The sequence below is a fragment of the Scyliorhinus torazame genome, chromosome 4, assembly GCF_047496885.1.
Source record: "Scyliorhinus torazame isolate Kashiwa2021f chromosome 4, sScyTor2.1, whole genome shotgun sequence".
Classification (NCBI taxonomy): domain Eukaryota; kingdom Metazoa; phylum Chordata; class Chondrichthyes; order Carcharhiniformes; family Scyliorhinidae; genus Scyliorhinus; species Scyliorhinus torazame.
In genome coordinates this window covers 211,039,754-211,060,978 of record NC_092710.1, presented here as the reverse complement: position 1 = coordinate 211,060,978, position 21,225 = coordinate 211,039,754, and the positions used below count along the sequence as shown (strand labels likewise).

The window sequence follows — 21,225 nt, the reverse complement described above, 5'->3', positions numbered from 1 at the left end:
CTTTTCCCCAGGGTAGAGGGGTCAATTACTAGGGGGCATAGGTTTAAGGTGAGAGGGGCAAGGTTTAGAGTAGACGTACGAGGCAAGTTTTTTACGCAGAGGGTAGTGGGTGCCTGGAACTCGCTACCGGAGGAGGTGGTGGAAGCAGGGACGATAGTGACATTTAAGGGGCATCTTGACAAATACACGAATAGGATGGGAATAGAGGGATACGGACCCAGGAAGTGTAGAAGATTGTAGTTTAGTCAGGCAGCATGGTCGGCACGGGCTTGGAGGGCCGAAGGGCCTGTTCCTGTGCTGTACATTTCTTTGTTCTTTGTTCTTTGTTCTTTGTATGAGTTGGAGCCCCCAGTTGGGGTGGAGGGGATTTTTGGAAGGCTTGAAGTTTCCGAAGGAAGGGTTGGTGGACGGGTTGGGAGCCCCGATCGGGATTGTAGACGTAGTAGAGGGATTGGAGGCCATGCAGTCAGGCAAGGCCCCGGGAGGCTTGCCAGTGGAATTTTACAAGACGTTCTCTGGGATGCTGGGCCCGCTGTTGGTGAGGGTATTTAATGAGGCAAGGGAACAGAGTGTTCCTCCCCCAACAATGTCACAGTCCTCGATTTAATTGATCCTGAAGTAGGATAAGGACCCAGGGCAATGTGGGTCATATGGACCAATCTCCTGACTGAATGTCGATGCCAAATTGCTGGCCAAAATTCTGGCCTCGAGGATAGAGGATTGTGTTCCGTGGGTGATAGGGGAAGACCAGACAGGGTTTGTTAAAGGCAGGCAGCTAACGGCCAATATTAGAAGGCTCCTGAATGTGATCATGATGCCCTCCAAGGTTAGGGGGGGGGGGGGTCGCTATGGATGTGGAATGGAATTATTTGTGGGAGGTCCTGGGACGGTTTGGGTTTGGGCAGGGCTTTATTGACTGTAGCAGGCACCGGTGGCGAGTGTGCGGACGAACAGGGTGAGTTCGAACTACTTTAGTCTGCACCGAGGGAAAAGGCAAGGATGTCCCCTCTCCCCACTGCTGTTTTTGTGATCCAGGCGAGGGGGTAGGAGAGGAGACGGGGGAGTTGCCGTTTAAAGTGGTGGGAGGGAGTTTTCGCTACTTGGGTATTCAGGTGGCACGGGGTTGGGAGCAGCTACATAAATTAAATCTAGCCCGTTTAGTTGAACAAATGAAGGACGACTTTCAGAGGTGGGACATGCTCCTGAGGTCCTCCTGAGATTTTTCTTCGTTTCCCAGTGTCTCCCTATTTTTATACCAAAGGCCATTTTTAAGCGGGTGAACAGGGTGATATCTGGGTTTGTGTGGGCGGGTAAAACCCAGCGAGAAAGAAAACGCTGCTGGAGCAGAGCCGGGGGTGTGGGGAGCTGGCACTGCCGAACTTTAGGAACTAACACGAGGTGGCAAATATAGCCATGATTAGGAAGTGGGTTGTGAGGGAGGGGTCGGTGTGGGAGCAGTTGGAGGCAGTCTCATGTAAGGGCACAGGTTTGGGGGCATTGGTGACGGCTCATCTGTCGTTCTCCCCAGCTCGGTATTCCACAAGCCCAGTGGTAGCGGCAGCCCTGAGAGTTTGGGGGCAGTGGCGGAAGCATATGGGAGTGGAGGGAGCGTCGGTGTGGGCTCCAATTTGTGGTAATCACCGGTTTGTCCCGGGGAGGATGGATGGGGGGTTTCGGAGGTGGCAGAGAGCAGGGATTGAGAGGCTGGGGGATTTGTTTATTGATGGGTTTCGGTATCTGCAGGTAAGGAAATTTGTGCAAAGGCAGGTTTCGACCTTTCCGCTTCTACCGCCGCAGGAGATACAGGACAGAGTAGTTTCTAGAACGGAGGTGGGGGAGGGGAAGGCATCAGAAATATATAAAGAACTTATGGAGTGGGAGGAAACCCAGATAGGTGAGCTAAAGAGTAAATGGGAAGATGAGCTGGGTAAGGAGGTCGAGGTAGGCCTGTGGGAGGATGCTCTGAGCAGAGTCAGCATGTCCTCATCATGTGCCAGGCTCAGCCTGATACAGTTCAACGTGGTCCACCGGGCACAAGTGAGGGTGGCCTGATGAGCAGGTTTTTTGGAGTAGAGGACAGGTGTGTGAAGTGTGCAGGAGGGCCTGCAAACCATGTTGACATGTTTTGGGCATGCCCAAAGCCGAGGGGATTCTGGCAGGGATTTTCGGATGTCATGTCCATGGTACTAAAAACGAGGGTGGCACCGAGTCCAGAGGTGCCAATTTTTGGAGTGTGGGAAGACTCGGGAGTCCAGGAGGCGAGAGAGGCTGACATTTTGACCGTTGCTCCTTGGTAGCCTGGAGACGGATATTACTAGCATGGAGGGACTCGAAGCCTCCAAAATCAGGGGTATGGGTTAGTGGCATGGCTGGGTTTCTCAGACATGAGAAAATTAAGTTCGCCCTGAGAGGATCAACGTTAGGATTCGTTCGGAGGTGGCAGCCGTTTATCGACTTCTTCAGGGAAAACTAAACTGTCAGCAGATTCATTAAGGGGGTGGGGGTAGGGGGAAATTTGGTTATTTTTTTGTCTCGATTAGGCGGGAACGGTGGGAAGGAGGGATGTGTTACGCACTGAACTATGTTTACATTTGTATTTGTATCTTTTGTTATAAAACCATAAATGCCTTAATAAAATGTTTGTAAAAAAATATTGTGGATTCTGCTTTAACATCAGCGTGACAGAGTACCACCCATTGTAATCTCTCCTGAATTTGCTTTGGATCTTTATGTGGGAGGTACAACTGAGCTACGATCTGAATGAATGGTGCCACATGTTGTAGTGTCTGAGTGACATGCTCTTGCTGTTATTTGAGATTTAGCATTTCACATTCTGATCCATTTCATTTTTATATACAGCATCCAATAACCTTCCTGATGAAAGGTCATTGATCTGAAAACACCACTCCAAAGATGCTATCAGGCCTGAAGATTCAAAGAATTTTCTGTTTTCATCCCCCAACTCTGCCGTTAGCTGATGAAAGCAGTTTTACTTCTTTGTTAGGCAATATCAACTTGCAATGTGAATAAATAGAAAACGCAAAACATGATACATCTCTAGATTTAATTCCTCTCCAATGCTTTCATTCGCCGTCCACCTAATTCCAACCAATAGATTGCTAGAGCTTTAGCAAATACATTAAAAATGTCACTCATGCTCTCAATCTTCTACTGAGAAACTTGACTGTTAAGGAGAAATCGCAGGAAACGTCCACTCTTACTGCCAGTCTTATCCTGTCTTCAATCGATGTCCAGAAACAGGCCAGAGGTTAATGGTAATAATGACAGAGGAACCCTTCTTCATTATCTCTTCCCTATTCCAGGAATGCTGAGGCCAACTGCAGCATGTCTTTATTGCTGTCCCAGCTGAGGTCAACGGATGTGGCACTCACCAATGCTTGAACTCGGGATTTTCCTGATCTATATAGTTCAGCTCATCACTGAAGTAACTGAGCCATTGTGAGAAGCCACAGAGCCATTTAATAGAACTATAGAATTGTTGTTAGGCCCATTAAGTCTCCAATGACCCTTGGAAAGAACACCCTACCCAGGCCCACTACCCCACCCCATCCTTATTACCCCACCTAACCCACACACCTTTGGACACTCAGGGGCAATTTATCATGCCCAATCCATCTAACCTGCACATTTTTGGACTGTGGGAGGAAACCGGGGCACCCGAAGGAAACCCACGCAGACACGGGATAAAGTGCAAACTCCACACAGACAGTCACCCAAGTAATTGAACTCAGGTCCCTTGGCACTGTGCGGCAGCAGTGCCAACCACTGTGTCACCATGCCACCAGGCCTTCCTCAACAAATGTGGCACATTATTTTCCATCCATTGCCACCACTAATCGCATGCATTTCATCAAATCTGTTCTCCAGTCTCAGGGACCTCAATTGCAAAGCCACTAAGCTTTAAAAATAACCAAGGCTAGGAAATACAATTCATTCAAGTATGTGATCTCAGGGGGATTTCCAACATTATTTGTGCACAATCATCCTGAAACTAAAACAGCTGCAACTACTTTCATTTCTATAGCTGATTTAAGGTAAAAAATACACAAGGTGCTTTAAAGAGGGGATGTTTAGTCCTGTTGGGAGTGCTACCTGACAAAGATTTGGTGGATAAGATGGATTTTAAACAGCTTTTAAAGGTGAACAGACTGGAGCAGATGGTGTTAGAAGAAAAGAAAACAGGACACGGTTGCTCGAGTCTTCTGAATGATCTGTCACAAATGATCATGTGAAGAGAGATGTAAAGTAGGCCAAAATCAGGAAAGTAACGGATGTGGGTGGGGACGTAAAGTTGAAGCATAAGGCAAGCCCATTGAGTTATTTGAAAATAATGATAATTTGTTTCCAATGTATGGGATATCAGGGAACCATCAAGGGACAGTGGCGTTACATGAATGGATCTGAGCATGGACAACTGGTTGCTGAAGGCGCTGGATTTTACAGACAGTGGAAGATCAGCTGTTGGAAAACTCCAGTCTCGAAGTGACAAATGCATTGTTAAGGCCCTCAGCATCAGTCAGGCTGATGCAACAATGGATGCCGATAACATAGAGATAAAGTAAGCAGTGTTGTGATGCAGTTTGAACTCAACACATGGACCCAAAAGGGAGTTTTGCAGAGTTTATGGCAAGGCCAAAAATGACGGCTTTGCTTTCCTCAATTTTAAAATGAAACTAGATTTCTATTCCATGACTGACTATCAGTCAAACAGCACAGAGATGACTATGGGGTCAATTGAAATGGAGGAGAGAAAAATGTCTCTTCAGCACACATATGGAAACTGAGGAGTCTAATGAAATATTTTCCATTTGTTTGGATGGGTGCAACTGCAATAAGACTCAGGAAGGTCAACCCCATCCAGGAGTGGACAATTTGCTTATGCCTCCTTCATCATTCTGAACACAGCCAACTTCATTGCTGGCTGTAATGTGTGCTATTTACAGGATGAATTGTAGCAACTTAGCATGACTTCTTCAGAACAATTAAATCTGTCCCTTCACTTTCTAGACGGACAAAGACAGCAGGTACACGGGAATAATATCCAAGGTTTCTCCAAGTGATACACTGCCCTGATTCAGACATAAACCTGTTATTTCTTTATTCTTGTTGGGTCAAAATCCTAGAACTCCTTCTCAAGAGCACAGTGGGAGCACCATCAGCTCACACCTGTAACAATATGAAGGAGGATCCCCACCACCATCTTTTCAGGAGAATAAGAGATGGGCGATAAATACAAAGCTAACATCCTAAGCATCAATTTTAAAAAAATGTAGTCCCAGGGAGCCAGACAACAGAAAAGCAATGGAGGAAAATGATGTATCAAATATTGTAGAATGTTTAATGACAGGGAGAAACATTGCATTCTGGTGAGCCAGAGAGGAATGCCATTGTGTTTTTACTTAAGACGAAAGATTGAACATGCAATGTGTGTTTTTCAGTGTAAAGTAATTATATGAGTAAGCAGTATTTCTTTGATACATGCACATCAGTTGGTTGGAAAACATTCTGGTTAGAATCAGCTCCCGTCAGTGGCAGGAACAAATAATTGCTTGGTATATCGCATCCAGAAACATCCAAAAAGTAAACAGAATACAGTCACAAATGTGATGTAATCTTTCTGCATTTCTACCGCAGTTACTTTTCCAATTTTATTTAACTTTGGACTGATTAGGCTGATTTTAGTAAGATCAGATATGATTTGGCCAGAGTGGACTGGGAGCAGACATTTTTCGGTAAATCTGTGACTGAACAGTGGGATGGAAATAGGGAGAGTGCAGGCCAACAAGTTCCAATCAAGAGAAAGGTTGGGGCCAACAAATCCAGTAAACCCTGCATATCAAGGGATGTACAACATGGGAAAAGGAGAAAAAGGGAGGTTTAATGGCAGATATTGAGGTCTCAATACAGCAGAAGCCCTAGAGGCATGTAGAATGTGCAAAAGGAAACTTAAAAAGAAAATTAGGAGAGCAAAAAGGGGACATGAAAGGCCATTGGCAGGTAAAGTAAAGGAAAATTCTAAGTTGTTTTATATGTAGATTAAGAGTAATAGGAGAACTAGGGAAAGGATAGGGCCCATTAAAGACCACAGTGGTAATTTTTGTGTGGAGCCAGAAGATATAGGCAGGGTTCAAAATGAATACTTAGTGTCATGAGGGGGACAGTGTCGGTATAGAAATCAGGGAGAAGGACTGTAATAAAATTAAAGAGATTAACATGCACAAAGAGGAGGTAATAATAATAAGAATCATCTTTATTAGTGTCACTAGTAGGCTTACATTAACACTGCAATGAGGTTACTGTGAAAATCCCCCAAACGCCACACTCCGACGCCTGTTCGGGTGCACAGAGGGAGAATTCAGAATGTCCAATTCACTGAACAAGCACGTCTTTCATGACGCATGGTAGCATAGTGGTTAGCACTGTTATTTCACGGCTCCAGGGACCCCGGTTCGATTCCCAGCTTGGGTCACTGATTGTGTGGAGTCTGCACGTTCTCCCCGTGTCTGCGCGAGTGATCTGGCAGGCTTAAAGGTGGACAAATTTCCTGGGCCAGATGAAATGCATTTGAGGCAGGGTCAATAGCAGGGGCACTGGCAATAATTTTCAATTCCTCCCTAGGCATAAGAGAGGTGCCGGAGGACTGGATGATGGCCAATATGGTACCATTATTCAAGAAATTACAGGCCATTCAGTCTAACCTCAGTTGTGGGGAAACTATTGGAAGCAATTTTGGGAATCAGAATTAATCTGCATTTGGAGAGGCAGGAATTAATCAAGGACAATCGGCATGACTTTGTTTAGGGGAGGTCATGTTTGGCCAATTGATTTGAGTGTTTCGAAGAGGTGACCAGATGTGTAGATGAGGAAATGTATTTCACATAGTCTACTTGGACTTCAGCAAGGCTTTTGATAAGGTCCCACATGGGAGACTAATAGCAAAGTTAAGAGCCCATGGGATCCAAGGACATTTGGCCAATTGGATCCAAAATTGGTCGAATGGCAGGAAGCAAGAGGGTGATGGTCGAGGGGTGTTTTTCTGACTGGAAGCCTGTGTCCAGTGGGTCCTGCAGGGTTCAGTATTGGGGCCCTTGCTGTTTCTGCTTTATATAAATGATTTAGAAATGAACGTAGGAGGGTTGATTAGTAAGTTTGCAGATGATACGAAAATTGGTGGGGTGGATAGCCTTCAATTAGTGAGGAGGATAGCTTTCAATTACAAGAGGATACAGACGGGCTGGTCAGATGGGCTGATCAGTGGCAAATTGAATTCAATCTAGATAAGTGTGAGGTGATGCACTTGGGCAGTTCAAACAATGCAAGCGAATACAGGATAAACTGCAGGACCCTGCCGTGGATCAGAGGGACCTTGGTGTGTATGCACACTGGCTCTTAAGATAGTAGAGCAGGTGGATAAAGTGGTTAAGAAGGCATATGGTATACTTGCCTTTATCAGCTGAGGCATAGAGTTTAAGAGCAGATAGGTTATGCTGGAACTCTATAAAACATTAGTTCGACCACAACTAGAATATTGTGTGCAGTTCTGGAATCCACATTAGAGGAGGAATGCAATGGCACTTGAAAGGATGCAGAGGTGACTTACCAGGATCCTTTCTGGGCTGGAGAGTGTTAGTTATGAAGAGAGAGTGGATCTGGGACATGATTGATAAAATTATGAGGGGCATAGCTGGAGTAGACAGGAACAAACAGTTTCCCTTGGTGAAGGGATCAACAACCAGGTGGCATGGATTTAAGATGAGGGGCAGGAAATTTAGAGGGGATATGAGGAAAAACCTTTTTACCCAGAGGAGGACGGGAATCTGGAACACACTGCCTGAAAAGCATGGTGGAGGCAGAGTCCATCATTCATTCTAAAACATGATAATTCTACAAAATAAGAATAATCAATAATTTTTAAAAGGTAAACAGGCCCACTGAAGTTCATCTCTGTAGCACTGCCAAGTTAACATTTAACTCGAGTTTGATTGGTCTAAAAGCAACACCAGGATTTTTTTCAAAATGGTCAGAACTGTTGCCTATCTTGCACTCGCTGAACATGATGGCTGGAGAGTCAGGTATTCCCTATGTTAGGAGTTCCTGTTCCACACTCGGGTTCAAGTGGTAGGATCCTGGTCAGGCCTGCTGACTTGAAGACGGGCAGATTTTACCTATTTTCTTTTGTAATTCGGCTTCCTTCATGAGGGGAATGTTGCTATGGTTTGGTGGGCATTGGAATTCCTGGAACAAAAATTCAGAGGTGGGTGTTGGAAATGCACACATAATGGTGCACCATGGTAAGTAGGTATCAAAATGCTCACCAGCAAATACTGGCAGGGTTAGCACGAGTAGACACCAGAAGGTGCAACCTTGATATAAATGCTAGGACCAGGACCGACAAATTCTTGGTGCGAACATCCCACAAGCTTCTCTCCTATCATACCCTGTACATTATTTTAAACATGTAAATAAATGTTCAAAAACATTTCATTTTTTTTTACTAATTAAGCTAATTCCCATGTTTATTTGTGCATCCATTCCAATCGCAACTTTGATATGGTGACCCAAAGTTAAGCATAGAATTGAGGCAATTTTAACTAAGTTCCATCTTTTAACCAAAGCCACTTCTGCCAGTTCAACTAATGCAAAAGATGCCAGGGTAGCACGGTGGCGCAGATGTTAGCATTGCTGCCTCACGCCGCCGAGGTCCCAGGGTCGATCCCAGCTCTGCCGTGTGGAGTTTGCACATTCTCCCCGTGTCTGCGTGGGTTTCGCCCCCACAACCAAAGATGGCTAGGTGGATTGGTCACGCTAAATTGCCCCTTAATTCGAAAAAAAGATTTGGGTACTCTACATGTATTTTTTAAAAATGCAAAATTTGCCATGGTGTCCCAGGTGTTTCAGTCAACATTAATTCTCAGCTAACTGCACGAAAATACAGATAAACTGGTTATGCCACATAATGCTGTTTTTAAATCCTTGCTGTGTCCAAATCTGGGGCGAGATTCTCCGACCCCCCCGCCGGGTCGGAGAATCGCCGGGGGCTGGCGTGAATCCCGCCCCCGCCGGTTGCCGAAGTCTGCGGCACCGGAGATTCGGCGGGGGCGGGTATCGTGCCGCGCAAGTTGGCAGCCCCCCCCCCCCCCCCCGCTCGATTCTCCGGCAAGTCCTGCCGCTAAAATGCCTGTCCCGCTGGCGTAAATTAAACCACCTACCTTACCGGCGGGACAAGGCGGCACGGGCGGGCTCCGGGGGGGGGGGGCACGGGGCCATCTGGCCCCGGGGGGTGCCTCCACGGTGGCCTGGCCCGCGTTCGGGGCCCACCGATCCGCGGGCGGGCCTGTGCCATGGGGGCACTCTTTCCCTTCCGCCTCCGCCACGGTCTCCACCAGGCGGAGGCGGAAGAGACTCTCTCCACTGCGCATGCGCGGGAATGCTGTCAGCGGCCGCTGACGCTCCTGCGCATGCGCCGCCCGGAGATGTCATTTCCGCGCCAGCTGGCGGAGCACCAAATGCCTTTTCCGCCAGCTGGCGGGGCGGAAATTAGTCCGGCGCCAATCTAGCCCCTTTAAGGTTGGGGCTCGGCCCCCAAAGATGCGAAGCATTCCGCACCTTTGGGGTGGCGCGATGCCAGTCTGATTTGCGCCGTTTTGGGCGCCAGTCGGCGGACATCGCGCCGTTTCCGGAGAATTTCGCCCTTGATGGTGCATTTGCCTACAAATTAGTGGCTGCACTGCAAAAGTAATATTATTGGCTGCATAGGCCTTTTGGACATCCTAGGAACATGAATGCAAGTTTTTTCATAAGCTCAATCAGAGAATAAATTATGCGTGTATTCTATTGCCATCAGTAGATGCTACAACCAAAGTAACATATTCATGTCGCATATAATCAGTTTTTCAGAAAGTAGATTTAAGTTCAGGGTTCATGGAAGGTGACACCATTTTTGGCTGCAACACAAGTCAGGGTAACATGTAAATGCGAGTTGGCTGATGTTTTTGGGTGCAACAATTAAATGCGAATTCCTCTGCTGGAGTTCCTGCTTCCTTGACTCAGAAGAGTGTAGTACTGAAGGCCATTATAGAAGCAGATGCATGTGGATGTTGGTGCATTAGGGACGGGGATGGATTCAGGTGCTCAGAGTAAGTAAGCTAGTTACTGGACTCTTAAAGAATAGGGAGCATTTGCTGATCACTCTCGAGGGTGGTTTGGGTCCCGGATAGACCTGCTAATGGGTAGGCAGGTGTTCGACTTTCAGCAATTGGATCAGGCTTAAATGGTACTTGTACCTAGTGGCCACATGATATTTGGTCCTGTCCTGATGACTGTTGGGTCAGTGCTGGAGTGCACCATCTTGTTATTGGAATAATTTCCTGGGAATTATTGGGCTCCCAATAGTCACACCACACGATATCTGGGCTGGATTCTCCCGTTCCCCAAGCCGCGCACCGTTCCCTGGTGGCAGGATTTTCTACTCCCGCTGCTCGGCAATGGGATTTCCCATCAAAGCCACCCCACGCCGTCAGGAAACCCGCAGGCGGGGATGCACTACTGGTGGGAACAGAGAACCCCAACGGCTAGAGAATTCCAGCCCTGATGTGTGCACCTTCTTTGGCCACCCTGCTGCTTGATTCCACTTTGAATCTGCCAGATTGAAAAGGCATGTGCTCAGTTTTCAGTCTGCATAATCATATCATTTGACCACTCATAAGCTTTGGCAAGAAGTGTTTCCAAACCAGATTTATGTTTTTGGAGCTTCAAAATAAAAAAGCTATACCAATTATGAAGTGCTCTGAAGAAGGGTCACATGGGCTTGAAACATCAACTCTGTTTCTCCCTCCAGAGGTTCTGCCAGACCAACTGAATTTTTCCAGCATTTTCTGTTCTTATTTCGGATTTCCAGAATCTGTAGTGTTGTGCTTTTACCTTTTTAAAGATGTGTTTTACAACAATTTAATGAACTCTATAACACTTACATCTGGGACTGAAGTTGTGCGAGTCCATAAAGTTGATAGAAAGGGGTTCATCAGCATGAAGTGTGCTTTGATCAGCATAGCTCCTGTCCATTGCATTCACCATATGAGTCATCTCTTGTCGAGTATTTCCAACTACATCCTTACGCTTCTTTGCAAGTTTACTGCAATCCACAAAAGCAAATTGTTTGATTAAATATTCTTGATGCAGAATTTTAATATGGCAAATGGCTAGGCATAACATTGATTTCTTTTGAGGAGAAAGATTTCCATCTTTTAGAGAGAACATTGCAAAATCAAGACACAGGAATGCCTGAAAAAGTGCTTTGGGATATCCTGGGGTTGTGAAAAACAGACTTGCATTCATGTAGCACCTGCCATAGCAACATGATAATGTCCCAATTATCTGTTATTGTAATATTCATTGATAGATAAATTCTAGCCAAGACACCAGGGCTAACTCCCCACTCTATTGTGCAAGTGTCAAGGGATCCTTTATTATGTCCCCTTGAAAGGACAAACAGGGCCTCGGTTTAATATCTCATGCAAAGACACTACCTCCAACAGTGCAGCAGTCTCTCAGCACTGCAGTTTCACCTTAGATTTTTGTGCTCAAGTCCCAGAGTGGGACTTAATCCCATAACCTTCTCCCCCAGAGGGGAGAGTGCTACTTGTTTTTTTAATATAAATTTTGAGTACCCAATTCATTTTTTCCAATTAAGGGGCAATTTAGCGTGGCCAATCCACCTAGCCTGCATATCTGTGGGTTGAGGAGGCAAAACCCACGCAAACACGGGGAGAATGTGTAAACTCCACACGGTAGGTGGCCCAGAGCCGGGGTCGAACCTGGGACCTCGGTGCCGTGAGGCAGCAGTGCTAACCACGGCACCACCGTGCTGCCATATGTGCTATCTATTAAGCTATAACTGCCACTGAAAGGAGCTTTATAAATGCAAGATTTGTCTTTCTTTTCTATTTCATGGTAATATAATAATCCAATTAATGGTCAGATACCTGATAAAATGAAACAATATCTGCAAAAACATCTTTTAAAATTTTTTTTTTTTAAAAATCACAATATATAGATATATCACTGGTGAGAGAAAGCTCTTTTGCAAATGCTACTAATCAACAGATACACATATCCAAAGAGTGAAATAACATTGGAACAGGAGTTATCCATTCGGCCTCTCAAGCTTGTTATACCATTTAATTAGATCATGGCTGATCTGTATCTCAATTCCCCACATTTATTTCATATTCCTTGATAACCCCACCTAACAAAATTGATCAATCTCCATCTTGACAGGAATATAGATCTAACAATTGTTTTGCACAACTCACAGAACATAAGTTTGCTTCCACAATCTAGTCTGTGTGTGGTTTCTGATGAACGGTTAGATTTGGGAATACAGCTTTCACTTTATTTTATGACTGGATGATCTTTGAATTTGAGTTAAATGAGCAGTTGTGCCCCCCAAAACACAATTGACTCCAGTTAGTTTGCATGACACAATTCCAACATTTTTTCCAATGTATTAAAGCTTGGACTTTATAAGAGATAAAATTACTTAAAATGAAGCCTGTTACATCTTAATTGAAGTTGGATAGTCATTTACCTTAATATGAAAAAGTGCTGAATATAATTCCTGCAATTTTGATCAGTTTCAATCCTGCTTTTGACTTCATTTTCTTTTTTAAGTGGTTGTGGACAGTCAGAGTTTTGACTTTGACTCTAGTTGCTGCTTGATTGCTCTCATCAATGATCTGATTAATGGAGTGAGTTATTTGATTACAGAATGATAAATGGGAATCTATAAACAAGTTAGTTTTTTGGAGAAAAAAAGCCTACAGAGCTGAAAGAGTGAATTAATAGGTTGAGTAAAAGAGGGAGTAGATCTAACACCACTGCATTAGAGTAAAAGCATATGCTAGTCCAATGCTCGATCTGAAGGACGGGAGATCACCAGAACTCGCCAGCAAGGTTGATTACATTTTAGAAGTACAGACAGTTGAATCTAGAAGATTACAAATAAGCTTTTGGGCGAAGGTTAAATAATAAACCAATGGGTGGCATGGTGGCGCAATGGTTAGCACTGCTGTCTATGGCGTTGAGGACCCGAGTTCAATCCCGCCCAGGGTCACTGTCTGTGTGGAGTTTGCACATTGTGTGTGGGTTTCAGAACCCAAAGATGTGCAGGTTAGGTAGATTGGCCACATTAAATTGCCCCTTAATTGGAAAAAATAATTAGGTACTCTTAAAAAAAACAAGGTATAAAAAAATAAATAAACCTATGCATCGGAATTTTAATTCAATGATCTGTGTACTGACTGATTGAATAAGCCGTCTGTATCTGTGACTTGGTAGAGAGAGTGGTTTTAGAATGCTCTCTCTGTGATTGCTGTATTAGAGCTGTGTTAAAGCTATGAGGGCTGTATCAGAGGAGAGTGCTCCTCCAGAGGTTTCTGTGCTGTAGTTTCCTCCATGCTTGAATTATCAATAAATTATTGTAACCTGTCCCTGGGTCTCCTGTGGTTAGTTGAAAGAAGTTCACCACAACAATTTGCACAGTTGCAGGATATTCGTACTAGATCTTTGGCAAGGCTCCTCAAACTGGGTGATTATATTTCATTTACCACCCTGTTAGTGCAGCAAGCTTGCCCAGGACAGTCCAGTCGAGTAACAAAGGAATCTAAAAGGAGACAGGACAGGAGGTGAAGCTGAGGAGGAAGAGCTGTGTACGGAGGCCAGACCCCTAAATAGGTTAAGGAGGTAGAGCTGTGCTGGTGGGCTACAGTTGGAAAAGACAGTAGCCGAAGCTGCACTGGGAAGTCAAACCTCAAAAGGAAACTGTATGTAAATAAGTTGATAATAACTGTGCAGGTTCGAAAACAAACTGTGCAGAGACGGGAAGTGATAGAATGCCATCAAGAAAAAAGGAGGAGAGTACCATGAACTTTGATTGAGGACTCCATCACGAGGTTTATAGCAGAACAACACCCCAGGTTGTATAGTAAGTAAAAGCAAACACAAGAATGGCATATGCTAGAATGCAACTGATAGACAGTTTGACAGAGGAGGCAGGAGCATCAGGAACAAACGCTGCCCTGGGAGCGAGTGCACCCTTGATAGGATTTTCTAAAAAAGGTTCAGACAGGAAATAGCAAGTTGGGAAAAGTCCGGAATACATTAAATAAAAGAAAATTACTGCGGATGCTGGAATCTGAAACGAAAGATAAAATGCTGGAAAATCTCAGCAGGTCTGGCAGCATCTGTAGGGAGAGAAAAGAGCTAACGTCTTGAGTCCAATGACTCTCTGTCAAAGCTCTGCATTTGACAAAGAGTTATTGGACTCAAAATGTTAGCTCTTTTCTCTCCCTACAGATGCTGCCAGACCTGCAGAGATCTTCCAGCATTTTCTCAGTCATTCCGGAATACATTAGCCTACAGTGCACATCTGTGCGCCTTATAATGGAATAAGGTGTTTGGGGAACTGGTAGATAAGCTGCAAAATGGAACTGATTGCTGGCAGGGGAGGATGTCTGTCCTGAACAACCAGTTACATTGGGAATGGGCAGTGGTGGTGGGGGGAAAAGAAAAGAGTAGAGGGAGAGAGAGAGAGAGAGAGAGAGAGAGAGAGAGAGAGAGAGAGATAATAGGATGGGCAGTGCTAGGAAGAACTTACTACTGTTGGACCAACTATTGGAACAAGATATTGATTTACAGTCAGAAAATACTGGACCAAGTATAGAGTTAGAAGATGCAGTGGGGACTTTGAGGAGGTTAATTCAGCCATAAAGCGTTGTCTGCCCTGAAGCAGACCACTCCCCGTGTTGAGGTCAAATGAAATGAAAATCGTTTATTGTCACAAGTAGGCTTCAAATGAAGTTACTGTGAAAAGCCCCTAGTCGCCACATTCCGGCGCCTGTTCGGGAAGGCTGGTACAGGAACTTGAGACACAAGTCAGTCATCAGCAAGCAGATTTAGTTGCTATCTCCAAAACCAGGAAAGTTGAAAGTACTCTATCTCCAGTACTCCATCATTAAGATACGGTTAAAGTATTTCTTTTAACTTTTGTAAAGTAACAAATGTTGGAAATTGGAATCGGTTTAAGGGGAAAAAGGATATGCAAAAGAGATGACATCTGAGCAAAATTGAAGAAAATAGAACAAAAGAAGTTTTTGAAATTACACCAAGGGATGCAATTGCATGCCACGTTTACTCTGCCCACTCCTCACCTGTTTAGGTTCCGCAGAAAGTTAATCCTTTCAGCAGACAGTTGACTTTTAAAAAAATCTCCACACAGCTTTTGTTTTTTTAATGTAACCTATAATTTGACATATTAACTCACTGGGCTCTTGGCCAGAGCCAGAATGGGTTGGTTTGTGTTTTTTTTTAAACCAGTGATAATGGTTTCCAGCTCCCTGTGAAGCTAGCAATTTTGAGAATTAAAGCACTTTACCTCTCAAAAACTGGGGATCACCAGAAATAGACATAAAGGTTAAATTAAAGTAAAATAAATTTTGGATTGGGACAAATGAAGGCTTGGGAGAAAAAATACCCAATAAGAATTAACTACAAGCTGGATACAGGTGAAGGGAGAGCTGGAGAATCTTTTGAGTGTATGCAATTATATGTCATCACTGCTCTTGTATACAAATATGATGTTTCATTTATATCTAAAATTAACTGTGAGAAGAGGAGCATAAAGGGTAAAGACGTTGGCTACCTTGGGCTAGGCCGAAGGCCAAAAGGGAGGAACGTACAAGTGAATTAAGAGGTTTAGTAAAAGGACAAATAAAATACCTCTGCATTAAAGTAAAAGCACATGCTATTCAAATGCTATACCTCAACGACTTGACATCTGCAGAACTCGCCAGCAAAGTTGTTTATGTTTTAGAAGAAGAGAGTTGAAGCCAGGAGATTGCAAACAAGGTGAAGGGGTAATCAATAAACCTATGTAGGCAAGATCAGAATTTTAAACCAATGTTCTGTGTACTGACTAACTGAATAAGCAGGCTGTATCCAAAAGAGAAAATGCTGGAAAGACTCAGCAGGTCTGGCAGCATCTGTAGGGAGAAGAAAAGAGCTAATGTTTTGAGTCCAGATGACCCTTTGTCAAACAGATGCCGCCAAATCTGCTGAGATTTTTCAGCATTTTCTCTTTTGGTTTCAGATTCCAGCATCCACAGTAATTTGCTTTTAAACAGGCTGTATCTGTGACTTGGGAGAGAAAGTGATTTTAGAACGGTCTCCATGTGATTGTTGCATTAGAGAGCTGAGAGCGCTGCATTAGAGGAGGGTGCTCCTTCAGTGGAGTTCCCTCCATGCTTGAATCATGAATATACTATTGTAGCCATGATGTGGAGATGCCAGCGTTCGACTGGGGTGAGCACGGTAAGAAGTCTTACAACACCAGGTTAAAGTCCAACAGGTTTGTTTCAAACACTAGCTTTCGGAGCACTGCTCCTTTCTCAGGTGAATGAAGAGGTATGTTCCAGAAACATATATATAGACAAATTCAAAGATGCAAGACAATGCTTAGAATGTAAGCATTTGCAGGTAATTAAGTCTTTACAGATCTTTACAATCACCAAGCAGGAATGTTCCCTTCCAGTCGGGGAACACTTCAGCAGTCATGGGCATTCAGCCTCTGATCTCCGGGTAAGCGTTCTCCAAGGCGGCCTTCGGGACGCACGACAATGCAGAATCGGCGAGCAGAAACTTATAGCCAAGTTCCGCACACGAGTGCGGCCTCAACCGGGACCTGGGATTCAAGTCGCATTACATTCATCCCCCACCACCTTGCCTGGACTTGCGAAATCCTACCAACTGTCCTGGCTTGAGACAATTCACACCTCTTTAACCTGGGATTTCCCCTATCTCTGGATCTGTAAAGACTTAATTACCTGCAAATGCTCGCATTCCAAGCATTGTCTTGCATCTTTGAATTTGTCTATATATATGTTTCTGAAACATACCTCTTCATTCACCTGAGGAAGGAGCAGTGCTCCGAAAGCTAGTGTTTGACTGTTGGACTTTAACCTGGTGTTGTAAGACTTCTTACTATACTATTGTATCCTGTCCTTGGGTCTCTCCTGTGGTTAGTTGGAAGTCCACCACAACATGAGCTAACTTACAACTGATATTATTTATATGGATAGATCAGGTTATTTTCAGACACTGTTGGTGCCTGGTCTGAATTATTTTATATTTGTGACTATCATATTAAATAGATTAATTCATTGTGCATTCTTTCATAACTTCAGAAACTGATTAGCTTTTTTTTTTAAACAAGCATCTTCAATCCATCAAATATCATGTGTGGAATAATGGGAACACCAAAAAGTGTTGCAAAGGGTACTGTTCACAATACGTTTTCAGATTTAATCTACAAACATTATTCAAAATAAAATAAATCACAGTTCCTCAGTTCTTTCATTGATTCTTATACTTCACACTTAACATGCACTAGAAAAAACATTTGTCAAGGCCAAATTCATAAGCTTTGACACAAAATCCAAAAGATAATACAATATTATCTGTACGTGTCAAGGTTTTAAATGAAAATTTATTTCAGTAATTTAATTCCCTCTTCAAGCGACTGACATCTCTATGTGGGAGTCCAGTGAGCATGTGGCATATTTCAATTGCACAGCTGTATTTTCAGCCAAGCAATTCCTATGCATCCTCTCCCAGGATAAAAAAAATCAATTTACTAACTATTTGAGATTGAATGAGCTGCAGCCAGTTTCATTATTTATCAAAACAAAACTCTCCTCAATGGAAAAGCTAAAGAACATGCACAAGTCAGCGGTGCAAGCACTCCAAATGAGATGGAGAATGAAAGTCACGATGCAGATAACATTGTGAAATGAATCATGCTTTGTTGAAATAAATCTTAGATTCATAATTAAAGATCTAAGTGTCCAACAGGTCGATGTGACGTGTCTAGTGTGTTGATGCTTTCCATTTTTGTGTGCTAGTTTGTTTCTCATTTTCAGCCCACACCATTGGCATGCAGCACTGCAAAAAACCGACAGCCAAATGTGCAAGTCTCTACCTGACAATACACAATCTCTCTACCAGCAAGTCCTCAGCTGTGCCTCTTTGTGGAGCAAGTGGAAAATGGATCCCTCACAAAATTTGGCAGGAAACATGCCATGTGCAGGCCCACAAATATATGAATACACATCTGGTACTCATGAACCAAATTACCAGCTGTGGGCACCTTGGGAGAGTTGAAGGCAAGTAATTCCTGACAAAAAAAACTGCAATGTAGCCCAAAGGTGATCTGATGTCTAAATCTGTCATCTTCCCAACAACAGCTGCAATCAAGCCAGTGGCAAGTGCTGCATTCCTTTGAACTCAACCAGGGAGGATAGCGGGGTGGAGGGAGGGTTTTTGGGAAGCCCAGGGCCTTCATAAATTTTGCTCATGCTGGCACTCTGCAGGTGGTGCTCCGGTTTCACTGGAGTACGTTAACACAACACGCAGGACAGCAGGTAACTGGCGTAAAGAACAGGTGCTATGGACTGTTTCCAAGAATGGGAGGGACCAACATATCAACCACTGTCCACCTCAAGTCAGGCAGCTCTGACTAGTAAGGTGCTGACCCGCCATGGCCCATCTGCCTCAGTGGTTGCTTGGAGCTTAGAATCTCTGCTCAACAAGTGGAAGGAATCCATTGCACCAAACAAACTAAAATAAAAATTATGCCAACTCTAGAATGTTAGGGCCTTGTGCTCAGGACAGACAGATGACTTGCAGCTGGTCAATAATGTGCATAAACGGACAGCATGGTGGCGCAGTGGGTTAGCACTGCGGGCTCACAGCGCCGAGGTCCCAGGTTCTATCCCGGCTCTGGGTCACTGTCCGTGTGGAGTTTGCACATTCTCCCAGTGTTTGCGTGGGTTTCGCCCCCACAACCCAAAAATGTGCAAGCTAGGTGGACTGGCCATGCTAAATTGACCCTTAATTGGAAAAAATGAATTGGGTACTCTAAATTTAAAAAAAATAATGTGCATAAGATAATTGTGATCAATATGGAATTTGATAGGTTGAACACTGACAAAGCTTCCCGACATGAGACGACGCTTGCCGAGAGCAGATCACTGAAAGAAAAGCATTACACGTTCATCCGACAGGGGAAGCATTCAGCCTTAAGAAACATGCTGCTCTCGATGATCGAGGGCCCACAAATGGTTCGATTTGTGTTCCCTCCATCCATCTCTCAACTCAAACTAGGTCAGTTAATCTCATGAGTATCTGTGCTTCAACACTGCTCTACTACAGAGGCAAAAGACTAGTTATATGAGGAGCTTGACATTGCGATCAGCAGAATCCCTAAATCAGAATATCTTTACCTACTGGGGATTTCAATGCAAGAATGGATGCTGACCACAAAACATAGTCCTGCTGTCTCAGATATCATGGCCTGAAAAAGCTAAGCGAGAATGGACAGAGACTACTTGAGAGTTTTGCTACTATCATGCCCTTTGTGTAATGAACACTCTTCCTGAACAAACTATGCCATACGGTGTCCTGGAAACATCCAGGATCAGAGCATTAATTGGCATTAACTGGATCTGATCATCACCAGACATGATTCTCTGAACAGCATTTTCAACACATTCATCTATCACGGCACTGACTCCCTGGTGTCCTCAAACCTTTTTTATTCAAAGTAGAAATGCTATCCTCATTCGAACATCAACCATACTGCTTACCCACAGAAAAACTAACTGTTGCGTGATTCTATTGAACAGGCACTCTTTGGCATTTCCCTGTAGAATGCAGAAGCGAGATGAGATGCCATCTACAATATGGCACATGAGAAGAAAAAAGTGGTAAAATAGTGACTGGTTCAAGACTAGCATAACTGTGTTGGAACCCGTCATTGAAGCCAAGCAGTCCGCTCTCATTAATTACAAGTGAGGTTCTGAACAGGAAGTATCAGAATGTACAAAGTGCTGCTTCAGAAGAAATCCAACAGACTGCTAGGCAGTTTGGGTGGCACAGTGGTTATCACTGCTGCCTGACAGCTCCAGGGTCCCAGGTTAATTTCCAACCTCGGGTGACTGCCTTTGTTGAGTTTGCACTTTCTCCCCGTGTCAGCGTGGGTTTTCTCTGGGTGCTCCAGTTTCCTCCCACAGTCCAAATGTGTGCAGATTAGATCGAGTGGCCATGCTAAATTGCCCCCAAGTCTCCAAAAGGATAGCTGGGGTTATTGGGTTACGGGGATAGGATGGAGGCATGGGCTTAAGTAGGATGCAGACTCGATGAGCCAAATGGCCTCCTTCTGCACTGTAAATTCTATAATTCGATTACTCTAATTCTCAATGCCTACTGGTTACAACGCTGGCAGAATATCCAGACATTCTTTGACACAGGGAATGTTGGGGTATGAATGAAGGTATCAAAAAGGCAAAGGCAACAGGTCCATCAGCAAAGATCACAGCCCTATTGAAAACCAAGACAGGGGAGATCATCACCAATTGCAATAAACAGTTGGAGAAATAGGTGGAACACTACCTGGAATTGTACTCAAGGGAGAATATTCTCACTAAGTAAGCTCTTGGTATCATAGAATGCCTGTCTATCATGGCAAAGCTGGATATCAAATCCAAAATGGAAGAGTTTAACAAAGCTATTGGGTGGGATTCTCCGTTGTCCGATGCCGATATCGTAATCGGTATCGGGTGGAAAATCCCTTCCGACGTCCAAATCGGGGACGGCGCTGGTTTTAAAGTCTCTGCCCCCCTCATCGTGTGGTGCACTGCATGCCATTGGAATGGCTTTGGCACATCATTGGAAGGCCCTCCACTGATGCTCCGCCCCCGATGGGCCGAGTTCCTGGCCGTGCGGTTTTACCCGGCGCAGCTGCTAGCTCCTCACCAGTCCCAAAATCGGTGAGGGTTCAACGCCGAGTTTGGCGTCGTAAAATGCCACAGTTCCCACACCTGCACCTAGATGCAGAATTGGAGAATCCAGCCCACTGACTTGCTTGCCATGGGCAAAGCTCCAGGCACTGATGCTATACCACTTGAACTCATCAAACATGGGAAACTGGTGCTCTTACAGCATCTGCACAAACCTCTCTGTCTTTGCGGGAGGGACAGGCAGTGCCCCAGAATGTGCACAATGCAAAGATTGTGAGCTTATACAAGAACAATTCCTGCCACAGCAATTGCAACAACTATCGAGGCATCACCTTGCTTAGCATCATGGGAAAAG

At 44.4% G+C, this 21,225-nt stretch overlaps 1 protein-coding gene across 3 annotated transcripts in view; it reads right to left on the bottom strand.

The window, feature by feature from the left end:
- ptprk (protein tyrosine phosphatase receptor type K) overlaps positions 1 to 21,225 on the bottom strand; it is an 877,717-nt gene that overhangs the window by 164,897 nt on the left and 691,595 nt on the right. For all 3 annotated transcript variants that reach the window (XM_072499228.1, XM_072499225.1, XM_072499226.1), the window contains one exon: positions 10,992 to 11,152. In XM_072499228.1, the coding sequence (XP_072355329.1) occupies positions 10,992 to 11,152 (161 nt within the window). The remainder of the gene's footprint in view (positions 1 to 10,991; positions 11,153 to 21,225) is intronic.